At 57.7% G+C, this 14,053-nt stretch overlaps 1 protein-coding gene across 1 annotated transcript; it reads left to right on the top strand.

The window, feature by feature from the left end:
• The first annotated feature begins 264 nt into the window (after positions 1-264).
• Positions 265-8,567, top strand: ATP4B (ATPase H+/K+ transporting subunit beta). The gene is made up of 7 exons (XM_045566710.1): positions 265-563; positions 3,257-3,385; positions 4,088-4,201; positions 4,327-4,526; positions 5,403-5,468; positions 7,335-7,436; positions 7,953-8,567. The coding sequence occupies exons 1-7, from the start codon at positions 452-454 to the stop codon at positions 8,112-8,114; spliced, it is 885 nt and encodes a 294-aa protein (XP_045422666.1). The 5' UTR covers positions 265-451; the 3' UTR covers positions 8,115-8,567.
• Positions 8,568-14,053: the final 5,486 nt, after the last annotated feature.

Raw genomic sequence — 14,053 nt, 5'->3', positions numbered from 1 at the left:
GCACAAACAATCCTACAGGGCCCCCAAGCCCACCCCAGCAATGGATCTAGGAGGACACTGTCCCCGTGGGGGACACAGCAACGGCAGGGAAGGTGCCGGCAGGGCCCCCGGGCCCAGTGCGGCGAGGGTCGGGGTCCAGGCCTGTTCCCACTCTGCCCTCCGACCCGCACGCCTTTTCCACCTCCTGAAGGACACAGGACAGGCCACGCCCGCTGCCCACACGAGGAAGCACAGAGCAGATAAAGCTGCCGGCCAAGGGCGTCCCAAGAGCAGCGAGACGGGCTCGAGCCGCCCGCGCCAGCCCGGCGGGCCGGCGTTTGGAGAGGAGATGGGAGGGCGATAACGCGGCTCCGGGGCTTTCCGGGGCCGCCTCCGAGACTCCCGTGACCTGACAGAGGCAACTATAAAGCCCGGCAGGCTGCTCGCCCGGCGCGTGCGGAGCCGGAGCACGATGGCCGCGCTGCAGGAGAAGAAGACATGTGCCCAGCGCATGGAGGAGTTCCGGCACTACTGCTGGAACCCCGACACCGGGCAGATGCTGGGCCGGACCCTGTCCCGGTGGGGTGAGTGCCGGTGGCCGGGCAGCTGCCCTGAGGACACTGTGCCCAGGAGGCTGGGGGTGGGGCGGGAGGGCCCCACGAGGCCCCCAGGCGCTGCCCAGACCCGCGTGGACAGACCCCAGCCAGGCCCCCCGGACCAGCGGGAAATGAGGGTCCCGGGGGGGCCCCGCCCCGGTCAGCCCCGGCACCGACCCTGGGGGCCTGCAGGGTGGGAACATCGCAGACTGGCCCGAGTCTCAGCAGCGTGGTTGAGGGCAGCGTTTTTAAAGCTATGTTGATAAAACTAATACTTTTAAAGAGAATCTTAAAGGAGGTGACAGTGGCTCTTCGGTAAATAGCCCGGGGTGCACGGACGCGTCTGACCAGCTCCTCCAGCCACGGCACCGTGGGGCGGGGAGCCCCTCCCCGCCAAGCAGCCTCCTCTGCACCCCGGGACTCCCAGCTGCGCGGAGGTGCCGTCACCTGGGCCCTTGTCCCTGGGGAGGGCGCGGTGAGGCCACCACAGCAGCAGAAATGTCCTGGGGACATTGGGGCCACCCACGCCCCTCAGGAAGGGCCCTGCGAGGCAGGGCTCCAGGAACAAGCGGCGCCAGTGAACACCTTGCAGGACCCTCACGGCCTGGCAACCGTGTTGCCATGGCAGCGGCCCCCGCGGGGGGGAGGGGCCACCAGCCCCAGGAGAGGCTGGGTCCCTGCGCAGCCTCCTCGGCCCGCCGCCCTCGAGGCCCTGGTGCGAGGCCGTGTCCAGCCGTCTCGAGGCACAATGACCTGCACGTCCCTGAGTCACTGATGCCACCTGACAGGTACCGACTGTGACAGGATTCAGGAGAAAATGGACAGTGAGGAAGGACGGCCCCGGGACGAGGGCAGGGGCTGGGCAGGGGCCACTCCCCTGTGGCCTCGTGGGTGCAATGCCACAGAACTTTCTAGAACAGACTCACTGCCCAACTGGCACACGTGGCCACCGTGTTTGGGTGAGACAGCTGCCGGGCCAAGGCCAGCACGGTCCAAGAGCATCAGCATGGCTGAGGGAGCCGGCGGTGGCTCCTCCCGCGGCCACCAGGGCTGGGGACGGGCTCGCCTGGGGCCACACCGCTGTGTGCTCCGCACCGGCCGCCTGGCGAAAACGCTGAAAACGCTGCCGGGCCCGCAGGGAACGGGGGACATGTGCTCGAGCCAGTGTCACCAAGTGTACCCGTCAACACGCCTGGCATCAGGGTTCCATGCAACACACTTTGGAAACACAAATGTCATCGTGCCCCAGCCCTGGGTGGCTCCTCCTCGGTTCATCACCTCCCCCGACGTGCCCACCTCTCCCCCACGGCCGTCTGCACACCCCACTTCCAGGCGGGAAGGCGGGGCCGTGTGGTGGGGGTCACCCCTCTTCCCGGCTCCTTCCCCGTGTGAGCTACAGTGTCCCCGAAGCCAACAGGTGGCCGGGCCGGGGCCACCCCAGCCTTCTTGGCCTCAGTTTCCTCCCCCGTGAGGTGGGGGTGAGCCCTCCGTGTGGGGCTGCCACACTCTGCCCAGCCTTGGGCATGGGGCCTGGCGCAGCCACCACCGACGGCACCAGCCCCCTGCGCTGAGCCCGGCACGGTGTGGACACGGGGTGGAGACGGGATCCCTGGCAGGTGGCAGGTGACACAGAAGCCAGGTCGGTGGTGACCTGCTGGGACCCTGAGGCAGAGGCCTGTGGGGTGGGTGTGGCCACGGGGGCAGGACCCCCTCCGCCGGCCCCTTGCTGCGAGCTTGGGGACCCCAGGCCAGCGAGCCACGACCCAGAGTTGAGTGAACACATGTCCGGGCGGGACGTGGCGCTGGCGCAGCGGCGGTCACCAGGCTGGAGATCCTGGGGTTCGGGCCTGGGCTCCGCAGGGCACGGCCCGACTCAGACCTGCCCCCGTCCTGGCTGGAAGGAGGGTGGCGTCCAGGGGACACCTCATGCCTCCCTGTCCCCAAGCAGCTTGGCCCCGCCATGGGCTACGTGGGGTCATGAGAGTGATGCACGGAGAGGGGACGAAGGCACAAAACCATCATCTTCGTGGTGGTTTCTCCCTAGAAACGGCTGCTTTGACCAACACAAGCCGCTTTACAAATGAGACGGAACCCAGGCAGCCGCTGGTGCCCAGGAGTGGCCCTCACAGGGGACCGTGGTCCCACGTGGTCCTCCCCGGGCGGCGCCAGGGCCTGGGGAGAACCTGGCCCTCCCCCCGCCCTCCCAGCATGCAGGGCAGGCGGTCAGCCCGCGGCCCCCACCACCACGCCCAGCGGGGCCTTGCGGAGAGAAATCTGAGACACTTCGAGGACAGAGTGGCCTCAGGGGCCCGGGCACCTGCCGAGGCCGGACTTGCCTCTCTGCCTCAGTTTCCCTTCCTGTCATGTGGGGAGCAGCACTCCCCCTCACAGGGTCCTCACCTGCGGTGCTGACGGCTGCGCTGTGGGCAGAGGCCACAGGACCCCCGTGCGGAACCACAGACAGAACGTGGCCTGCAGCTGCCGGGCGGGGGAGGGGAGTCTCTGCTCCTGGGGGCCGGTTTCCATTAGGGGGACGAGAATGTTCTGGAACCAGGTGGAGGTGATGGGCACAGCACGTGGGAGTGTGGCGAACACCACGACTCGCACCGCTTAAGCGTGTCGGCGCGGTGGGCGGGGGCTTGCGCTGTGCCCGACTCACACCACCGTGCCGCCCTCCGCAGTATGGATCAGCCTCTACTACGTGGCCTTCTACGTGGTGATGAGTGGGCTCTTCGCTCTGTGCATCTACGTGCTCATGTCCACCATCGACCCCTACACGCCCGACTACCAGGACCAGCTCAAGTCGCCAGGTAAGCGCCAGGTAAGCGCCAGCAGGGACGGAAGGTGCGTGGTGGACCGGAGCCCCTTCCGTGAGGAAGACGACCCCAAGCTAAGTCTGGCTTTGGCTTTAGTTTTAGTCATCAGAACAGCAGGATTTTGTTTCAGAGACTGAAAGTCCTTGTGCTCACTCACTTCCTGCGCTTCTACGTGCACAGGGCCTTTGTGGACAGCCCTGCCGGAACCGTTCTCGGGAAGCAGCTGGGGTGGGGTGAGCCGGGGTGGGGTGAGGCGTCCGAGCCCTGGGTGTGGGCAGCGGGCGCAGAGCTTCCTTTCTGCTCTCGGACCCTCTGGAGGGTTTTACTGTAACACGTGTAGCCGTTACTTTCACAATAACCCCGTCAAAACAAGGAGACCCCGGCTCCTGCCACACAGACAGGGCCTGGTAACTGAGGCGGTGCCGCTCCTGCGAGGGCCAGGGACAGGGTTGGGCGTTCAGCGTCCCCGAGTGGCCCTGGGCTTCATTCTGACTGTGCCGGGGTCTGGCCAGCGGGCAGGGGTCCCGGGGTCCGCGCATCTTCGGGGGTGCTTGGGGGTCCTTCCTCCCGAGCTGCCGCTCAGTGCCGGGCCTGAGGGAGCCGGGGACGTGGACCGCAGCCGCTGCAGAGCAAGTGGCTTGGGTGAGAGCAGGTGTGTGCAGAAGCCACAGCCAGAGCGTGACGTCCTCTCTCTAGGGGTGACCTTAAGGCCAGACGTTTACGGGGAGAAAGGCCTGGAGGTTTCCTACAACGTCTCCGACAACAGCAGCTGGGCAGGCCTCACGCGCACGCTCCACGCCTTCCTAGCAGGTACGCGGTTGGCGGCGCCTCAGCTGCGACTGTTCTTTCCCAAGAAAATCACGCTCGGGCCTGAGGCCTCCCCTGGGGACCTGCCGAAGGCCAGGGCGGGGCTGGCAGCTGTGTCTGCCCGGCAGGTTACTCTCCGGCGGCCCAAGAGGACAACATCAACTGCACCTCCGAGCGGTACTTCTTCCAGGAGGGCTTCGGGGCTCCCAACCACACCAAGTTCTCCTGCAAGTTCACGGCAGACATGCTGCGCAACTGCTCCGGCCTGGTGGACCCTGACTTCGGCTTTGAAGAAGGAAAGCCGTGTTTTATTATTAAAATGAACAGGGTGAGTATCTCGGGTCTCCTGTGGAGACGCAGTCCAGACGTCCCACCCCCTCCCGCCACCACCCATGACGAGGCCCGTGGCATCCTGTCTAGGTCCTGCCCGGGCGGCCGGCCGGACCCCACCCCTCGGGGCTGTCCCCCCCCACTCTCTGGCCAAGCACACACCCGCCATGTCTGGCTCCTAATACAAGCTCAGGGCCGTCCGCTCAGGCCGACCACGCGGTCGGCATGTGGACACCAGCTGTGGGAGGCCAGACTGGCCCCTGCAGGGTGACCGGGATGCCAGGCCCCGGAGGGGACTTCCAACCTGGGCCCAGGCTGTGTTCAGGGCAGGCCCGGCACCACCGCTGTGAGCAAACAGGGAGGGCACAGCCGGTCTGGCCATGCCGGGTGCCGGGCAGGAGACGTCCAGCACAGCCTGGTGGGCCCGGCACTGGCCAGACAAGGGACTCGGGTCGCCCTCCAGGAGCCCACCGGTGGGTGGCACTCTCCCTCTGCACTGTGCTCCCACCGTAAGAGGCTGCAGTGCAGCTTGCGTCCCGGCCCCGTGGCCAGCCTGGGGCTCAGCACGGCCCCGCAGGGAGGCTCTGCTGAGGGAGCCCTCTCAGCACAGGGGGGGCTGGCTGGAGACACAGGCAGGGGTGTGGGGACGGGGCACTGGGCAGGACGGCCAGGGCCTGGGGTGGGGCCGGGAGAGGCAGGCGGAAGACCTGGGGCAGGGTGAGCTTCGCAGCTCAGCGCCCACCGCGGCCTGGACGGGGCGGTGGGCCTAGGCCCACCCGGCCCAGCTCAGAGGCAGCCACCCCAGACACAGGAAATCCCAGGGGGCGAGCCAGGCCCCCCACACGGGAGGGCACATGAGGCCTTTCCCTTCCAGATAGTCAAGTTCCTCCCCAGCAACGGCTCGGCCCCCAGAGTGGACTGCGCCTTCCTGGTGAGTACCGTGCGCGGGGGCGCCGGCGGGACGCCAGGGCCGTGGGAACAGCCCCCCAGCCCCCCACGTCCCTGCGAACGTGGTCGCCAGCCTGTGGGTGACTGCTCGGCTTCAGAGGGCATCTGGGACAGTGTGTCACTAACACACTCGAAATACTCGGCGGCATCTGGGTAAACCAACGTACTACGGCATTGTTTTGTTTTTGTTAATATCTTTGGTTTTTTCTTTTCTTCTTTTCAAAAATATTCCAGATCACCAACAGCTACAATTGTTTAATTGTGTTTTAGTACATGGATTGCTGAGAGTTGGCACTAACCTTGGGTTAATTACAGCTTTCTTTTTCTTTTTTTGGTTTTTTATATACCTATCAGAATATTAAGGTGGTAAAAACGCTTTGGATACATATATTACCCTCGCCCCACCCAAGTCACAGCTTAAAGTGTGCCCATCCCCCAGACGGCGCACACCGCACCCAGTAGGTGTGAATATACCATCCCCTCCCCGCCCCCACCTGCCCGACACGATGAAGGTCACTACTGCGTGTGCACATAAGTGTTGGACAGTTAATAGCAATTTGATGGTGACTACATGTGCTTGTTTTTCCATTCCTGGGATGCTTCACTTAGTAGAATGGGCTCCAGCTCCATCCAGGATAATATAAGAGGTGCTAGATCACCCTTGTTTTCTGTGGCTGAGTAGAACTCCATGGTATACGTAGACCACGTTTTATTAATCCACTCATGTATTGATGGGCACTTGGGTTGATTCCACATCTTTGCAATTGTGAATTGTGCTGCTATAAACAATTCCAGTTTTTTTCAAAAGTACTTTAAAAAAAAAATTTTTAGGGACAGAGTCTCACTCTGTCACCCAGGCTGGAGTGCAGTGGTGTCATCACAGCTCACTGCAGCCTCCAACTCCTGGGCTCAAGGGATCCTCCTGCCTCAGCCTCCCGAGTAGTTGGGACTACAGGCACCACCACCACGCCCAGACAATACTTTTTAAGCACATTTTAAAAAACTAAATTTGTTTTCACTAAATATTTTCTGAGGTTTGTTTTCACCATTACACCCAAACCAAAGGTTCCGTACTGCGGCTCACTGGCCCCACCGACAGCGAGAAACAGCCCTTCCCTCAAGCCTCATTCTCTGTGTGGGCTTCGGGGGTTTGTTTTGGTTTCTTTTTTTTTTTTCACTTATTTCAGCCACGTGTAGCTGACCTGAGATTTTAACAGACACCAAAGTACCCTTCATTTATTCTTTGACAAGCGTAAGCTACCCATTGGATAATTCCCAGATTCTGATAACAAAAGGACACAAATCTCATGAAAACACGTTGCTACTTACCCCAGAGAGTCACACAGACTTTTAACCAGTTCTGGCCAACCGGTACGTGCAGTTTATCTGCTTCCCGCCCTGCATGTGAGGAGCAAGCTTCACCCACCCACGCTACCCCCGCCAGGCTTCAAAGGTTAATAAGTTGGAGAAGCTGCCAGGTGTTTTGCACACGAAGAAATTATATCCCTAATGTGTCTCAGTACTGATTATAAAATCTAGTTTATGCCAATTATGCAAGGTGTTACGTGACCACCTATGCGGTGCATGCACACACATGCATGCACACATGCGTGCACATGCACACACAGGCACACATGCACACATGCGCACAGGCACACACAGGCATGCAGATGCATACACAGGCACACACACATGCATGCACACAGGCACAGGCACACAGATGCATGTACACACACGCATGCACACACATGCACACACACAGGCACACAGATGCACGCACACACGCATGCACACACACGCAAGCCTAGACCACAGGGCACACACCATCTCCCACCTGACTCCTGTCTCCCCTGCCCAGGATGCACCCCCCAAGGACGTGGAGCCGCTGCAGGTCGAGTACTCCCCTCCCAACGGCACCTTCAGCCTGCACTACTTCCCCTACTACGGGAAGAAAGCGCAGGTAGGTTCATCCCTGGCTACCGCTCCGAACCATCTCACATTCAGCAAAAGGAAAGCAACAAACGTTTTAATCTATAAAAACGAGGCAAAGGCCTGACACAGCCCGTCCTGACCGGCTAATGATCTGGGTGTTTCCCAAACCCGGGTTCCTGTAACTGCCTGCAAACACGTTTCTCTTGTGCAACATACGAACATCAAATCTAAGCCTTTTACTTTCCAAGGGCTTCCGAGATCTTTTTACACAACTGCATGTCCACCTCAGAGCCTTTCCTCCACACCACCCGCTCTTCTGTCTTATCTTTATATTAATCTTCACCAAATATGGTTTGAAGTTGAATCTACACTCGGTACCATCTGCCCCCTCCGGGCCGATCCCCCGGTGCAAACACACCTTGTTTTCTTGCGAGTTCTGGGGCTTAGCCGGAGACGGAGCACACAGCCCATCTCCCCCGTCTGGCTTCTTTGCTTGACGTGGAGAGATTCTGAAACGTCCCTCCTTGCCACACTGCCCCTTCAGCCCCACTACACCAACCCTCTGGTCGCCGCGAAGTTTCTCAATGTCCCCAAGAACACGGAGGTCACCATCGTGTGCAAGATCATCGCGGAGTATGTGACCTTCGACAATCCACATGACCCGTATGAAGGGAAAGTGGAGTTCAAACTCAAGATCCAGAAGTGAGAGTCCGGACGTGCTGGAACCCGCAGGATGGCTCCCCGCGCCCCCAGCGTCCCGCCCAGTCGTCTTGGAAACATTCTGGAAGGACGATGCCGCAGTCCACGTCAGGCACACACCCCTCGCTACCAGCTCTTGCTCATCAAGCCCTCCCTGTGTCCAGACAGAACCTGCAGCTATGGCAGATGCTGGGCTCACATGGTGACCCGAGGCAGGAACTGCCCAATCATCAAGGCCACGAAATTCACCTTCTCCTGTGTAGACAGCACGGTCTTGCCGAATCCCTCTACGTTCAGTGTGAACTACGACCCTCTATGTCCAGTGTGAACTACGACCAGGAGACGCCAGCACTGTCAGTGCCCTGAGGGGAAACAGCCAGTGATGACGCAGGTGCTGCATCCTTGCTTTGAAAATGCAGCTCCTGAGTTGTATTTAATAATAATAAACACATTAAAGTTACTCTTATTCTACGTAAGAGTCATGTCTTTACTGACAGGGGAGAAAACTAAAATTCAAGCACTTCCTTCTTTCAAACCCCCTTTCACAGTTTCAAGCAAGTCAGGGAAGTTACGGGAACCCCGCGGCTTGGGGTTGTCACCTGAGAACACTCAGTCCCCCAGGTGGGGGGCAAGGATGCCACTGGCCTGACAGAATTTAAAACTAAAGACAGGCACTAATGTTTCTCCAAGTGAGGACATATCTCTCTCCCAGATACGGACCGTTCAGTTTGCAGCTCTAGCCCCCTTCAAAAACACCAAGACGGGAACCTTCCCCCTGCTCTCGGTGACAGTCCGGGCAGTCCAGGGTCACCTCCCAAGCCCCGGCGAGGCCCCATGTCCCAGGGCCCGAGTCGGGGCGGCAGCGCCCAGCACAGCGCCTGGCGCACCAACACCTGCCGACCACGACAAACTCAGACAGTCAACAGAGGACAGCCTCTGGGGGAGGAAGGGAACCCCGTGAGGACCCTGGGAGGCTACGTCAGCCACTGTCTTTACCGGGCAGCTGTGGGGCGGCAGCCACGGTCCCAGACGTCCCTCACTGGCGTGGGGGGCAGCCCCGCTGCGTGTCGGCCGGGCGCACTGCCGTCGCACGCCAGGACCTTCCGCACCGCACGCATGGCCCGCGGGCGTCTGTGCGGGGCACCGGGGAGGGCCTGCACACAGACCCGTACGTCCTCGCACGGGAGCCGGGACACGTGGCCGGGCCGGGAAAGCCTGCTGCAGGCGCTGCCTCAGCTCCGGGGACGTGCCAGGCGGGACGGGCTTCGGTGCCACACGTCCTCCTCCGGCCGCACCGTCTGGGCTGGACACCGGGTCCCGGGGCCGGTCCTGCCTGCCCTGAGTGCCGGCACGGGTGGGAGTTACGGGACGGGAAGGAGGCTCGGGCCAAGCGCCCAGGACCCTGGAAGTTCCCGTCTCACGGTGCTCTGGGGAGTCCTCCGGCAGCGCTCTCCCCAGCCAGCCGAGAAGGGCCGTGCAGTGTCTGCCCAGGAGGTGCAGGGAGCCGGGCGAGGGAGGGTGCCAGGGGAGGCGGCGGCAGGCCCACGATGCGGTTCTCAGCCATGTGCGCCCCGAGGGACACCGGGCAGCCTCAGAAACATCTGTCACATCACAGGTCAGAGGTCACGCTACTTCAGAAGTGGCGGCAAAGCGATGGGGACAGTCGGACATCCCACCAGACCTCCAACCTCCCACACCTGCAGCCCACGCGAGGCCCCGCCACGCATCCCGCCAACGACCCACAGCCCCTCCCTCCCCTTGCTGCTGGGTTTCAGCGCTGCCGCCCCCCCCAACCCTAACCCTTCAGAATCCACTGCCCTGCCCTCCGACCCCAGGCAGGGGGGCACGCATGGAGCTCCCAGCAGGGGGGCTCCCCCAAAGGCAGTGGGGCAGGCATGGAGCTGGGAGGAGGGCTCCCCAAAAGGCAAGGGCAGGCATGGAGCTGGGAGGAGGGCTCCCCAAAAGGCAGGGGCAGGCAGGGAGCTGGGAGGAGGGCTCCCCAAAAGGCAGGGGCAGGCCGGGAGCTGGGAGGAGGGCTCCCCAAAAGGCAGGGGCAGGCAGGGAGCTGGAGGAGGGCTCCCGGAACACGCCGTGCCGCACACACGTGCCACACAGAGCGTGGGGACTCTGCCGCACAGTCTCACCTGCGACCCTCAAGGTCCTCAAGTAACCCAAGATTGGGAAAAGGACTCAGTTCCACCTCTTCTGCCAAACACCCGACTCCTCTAAAACAACAGCCGCGGAGGGAACGGCTCTCCACGCCCCACTCTCCGCACTGCTGTTACTGCGGCGACACACACCTAACGCAGAACTCCGGCGCCACCACGTCACGGCGCAGTTCAGAGGCTCTGAGCCCGCTGACCCTGCCGCGCAGCCCTCGCCACCGCCCGGCTCCAGAACTTGTTCACCTGCCCGGACTGACACTGTCCCCGTGAACCGCTCGCGCCCCGCCCCGGCCTGTCAGTCCTGCGTCCGCGGGGACCCGGCTACCTGGGGGCCACCTGGGCCTCACGCCGGTCGCGCGCTCCGTCTCCCTGCGCCGCGCGCCCCACTCGCGCGTCCCCGCGTCCCGCTGCACGCGGAGGCCGGTCCGCCGACCCCGCAACCGCGGGCGGGCACGGAGGCTGCTCCCGCGTCCCGGGCTGCGAGCGCGGCGCACGGACGCAGCTTCCGGGCACGCGCGGACGCGGAACTGCCCGACCACGTGGCGATGCCTCCGTGCGCGTCGCCTTCCCGGGCAGGTCGCGGCGTCCGGCTCTCCACGCCCTCGCGAACGCCCGTTCCGCCTCGTGGTTCGGCTTGGCGGTCCAGACAGCCAGCGATTTGCGCACCTTTCCAAACTCTTACCAGCCGTTTGTATTGAAAGATCTTTGGGAAAATGTCTATTCGAGCCCTTGCCCATTTTGACATCGGGTTTTGTTGTGGTCAAATTCTGAGAGTTCTCCATAGACCCGGAGTATTAATCCCCTCTCAGATCTAAGGCTTACAGACATTTCCTCCCACTCTGTGGGTGGAAGTTTTGCTCTGTCAATACACAAAAATTTTTAATTGTCATGAAATCCGCATTGTCTGCTTTCTTTTGTTGCTTATGTGTTTGGTGTCATATCCCCCCTCCCAAAAAAAAAATCATTGCCAAATTCAATATCATGAAGATTTTGCTGTATGTTTTCTCACTAGTTTTATAGTTCTAGGTCTAACATTTATATCTTTGATTTTCAGTTTAGTTTTGCATTTGGTGTTAGGCGAGAGTCCTTTGCACCGTCGTGGAAAGCGCTGCCCCTCCCCGCTAAGTCTGGGCACCCCTGGCGAAAATCATCCGACCACATGTGCCAGGGCTTCCCCTGGGCTGGCGGTTCCAGCCCACCGGCCTGTGTCTGTCCTTGGGCAGGACCACGTTTCTAATCATTGCAGATTTGCAGCAAGTTTTGAAACCAGAGGTGTGTCCTCTGCTTTCTTCTTTTTCAAGAGTGTTTGGACCATTTGGGGTCAGTTGGCTTCCATATGAATTTCAGGATAGGTTTCTTACTTCTGCAAAACACAGCACTGGGATTCTGATGGGGATTGCATTTAATCTGCGGATTACCCGGGGTGGCGCTGGCACCTTAACATACTGCCTTCCCACCCTGACCACGGCGTGTGCTTCCATGTGTCTTCAGCAATGTTTTGTAGTTTTCATTGCACTAGACTTTCACCTCCTTGGCTAAGTTAATTCCTAAGTGTTTTATTCTTTTGATGCTATTGTGACTGGAATTGTCTTAATTTCCTTTCCAGATTTTCCTTGTTAGTATGTCGAAATGCAACTGGTTTTTCTGTTTGCTTCATATCCTGCCAACTTGTTTGTTAGTTCAATAGTTTATTAGTGATTCCCTCGGATTTTCTGTGTCAGTCCATGTTGTTTACAAAACGGACATAGTTTTACTTCTTTCAAATGTAGATGCCATCGATTCCTTTCTCTGACCTGACTTCCCCAGCTAGTGCTGCCAGCACCGTGCTGAACAATAGTGGCAACGGTGGGCATCATGCCTGTCCCTGGCATTAGATAAAAGCTACTGGCTTTTCACCATCCAGCGTGATATTCACCTCTGAGTTTGTATATATGGGTTTAATTGTTGCAATGGTTTTCTTCTGTACCTAGTTGGTATTTTTCATCATAAAAGGGTCTTGAATTTTGTAGAATGTTCTTTCTACATCAATTGAGATGATCATGTGACTGTCTTCACTGTGTTCTCGTGGTGCAACTCCGTTGATCAAGTTTTGTACGTCCGGCCATCTCTGCGTCCCAAACTCAATCCCACTTGGTCCGGGGGTGTAAGTCTTTAGACATGCTGCTAGATTTATCACACTCGCTGGTGTTTTGCTGAGGATTTTCCATCCGTGTTCATAAGGCAAACCGGTCTGTACTCTCACTTGTCGCATCTCGGGCTGTGTTGCCGAGGTACTGGTGGCCTCACAGGATGAGTTAGAATGCGTTCCCTCTGCAATTCTCTGGAGAAGAGTGAGGACTGGTGTTAGTTATTCTTTAGATGTTTGATAGACTTTACCAGCGAAGCCATTAGGTCCAGAGCATTTTTTTGTTGGGAGATTTGTTAGAACTGATTCAATCTCCTTACTAGTTAAAAGCCTACTACAGTCTATTCAGGTTGTTTTTAGGAATTTCTCTATTTCATCTAGATTTATAAATTTATTGATGTATAACGTTTTGTGTCATTCTCTCATGATCTTTATTTCTGTAGAGCTGGTAAGAATGTCCCTATTTTCATTCCTGATTTTAGTAACGAGATCTTGTCTTCTTAGTACCTCCAGCTAAAGGTCTGTCCGTTTTCTCGATCTTTTCTGAGCACCACCTTTTGTTTTCATTGATTTTTTTTCCAGTTTTTCTATTCTCTGTTTATGTCTGGTCTAATCTTTATTAATATTTCCTTCCTTCCGTTCGCTGTGATATAGTTTGGTCTTTTTCTAATTCCTGAACGTGTAAAGTTAGGTTGTGGATTTGAGATTTAAATGTAAGGCTTATAGCTATGAATTTCCCCATTAACACTGCTTTTGCTGCATCTCAAAAAATCCTGGCATGTTGTGTTTTCATTTTCCTCCAAGTATTTTGTAATTTGCCTTAAGCTTTCTTCTTTGATTCATTGTTTAGGAGCGTGCTGTTTAATTTTCATAGTTCTGTGAAACTTCCAGTTTTACTTCTGTTACTGATTTGTAGCTTCATCTCCTTGTGGTCAGAAAAGATGGCTCGTGTGGTATCTACCTTTTAAATCCACAGAGACTTGATCTGTGCTGGGCACTGTCCCACGGCTGCTGCTGGGCACAGTGAGCTGGGCACGCACGTCTGAGATCTAGTGGGCTTGCCATGTGCTCCGTTTCCCAATAGCCACTATTAAGAGTACTGTGTTGGAACCTCCTATAACTGAAGAACCATTTCTTGCTTCAATCATGTCAGTTTTTGCTTCATATATCTTGGTGGCCTATCATTAGGTATACAGAAATATTTGTGATTGTTTTATGTTCTTACTGTATTGAACCTTTTAATAATATATAATATCCTCCTGTCTAATTATTGATTTAAAGTCTATTTTGTCTGATATTAGCACAGTCATCCCTGCTCTCTTTTGGTAACTATTTAAATAAAAGAATGGAAAAAGATATTCCACTTTAAATCTGTCTCTGGACCTAAAGTGTCTCGTAGACAACATATGGGTCGACCTTGTGCTTTTATCCACTCTGACAATGTGTTTACGGAAATTCAATCCATTTACACTGAAAGTGATTGCTCACAAGGACGCCTGTTATTTCGCTATTTTTCTACATGCCCTTGAGCTTTTTAGCTCTTCCTTTCCTGCATCAATCTCCTTTTGTGTTTTGTTGGGATTTTGTAGTTAAAGTTCATATCTCATTTCCTCACTTTTTCAAAGGTAATTCCCACTCATGTTTGAGAACCAGCTG

Source organism: Lemur catta, chromosome 13 (assembly GCF_020740605.2).
Source record: "Lemur catta isolate mLemCat1 chromosome 13, mLemCat1.pri, whole genome shotgun sequence".
Classification (NCBI taxonomy): domain Eukaryota; kingdom Metazoa; phylum Chordata; class Mammalia; order Primates; family Lemuridae; genus Lemur; species Lemur catta.
The sequence above is the reverse complement of the archived record's forward strand: the minus strand, read 5'-3'. Positions and strand labels throughout refer to the sequence as shown.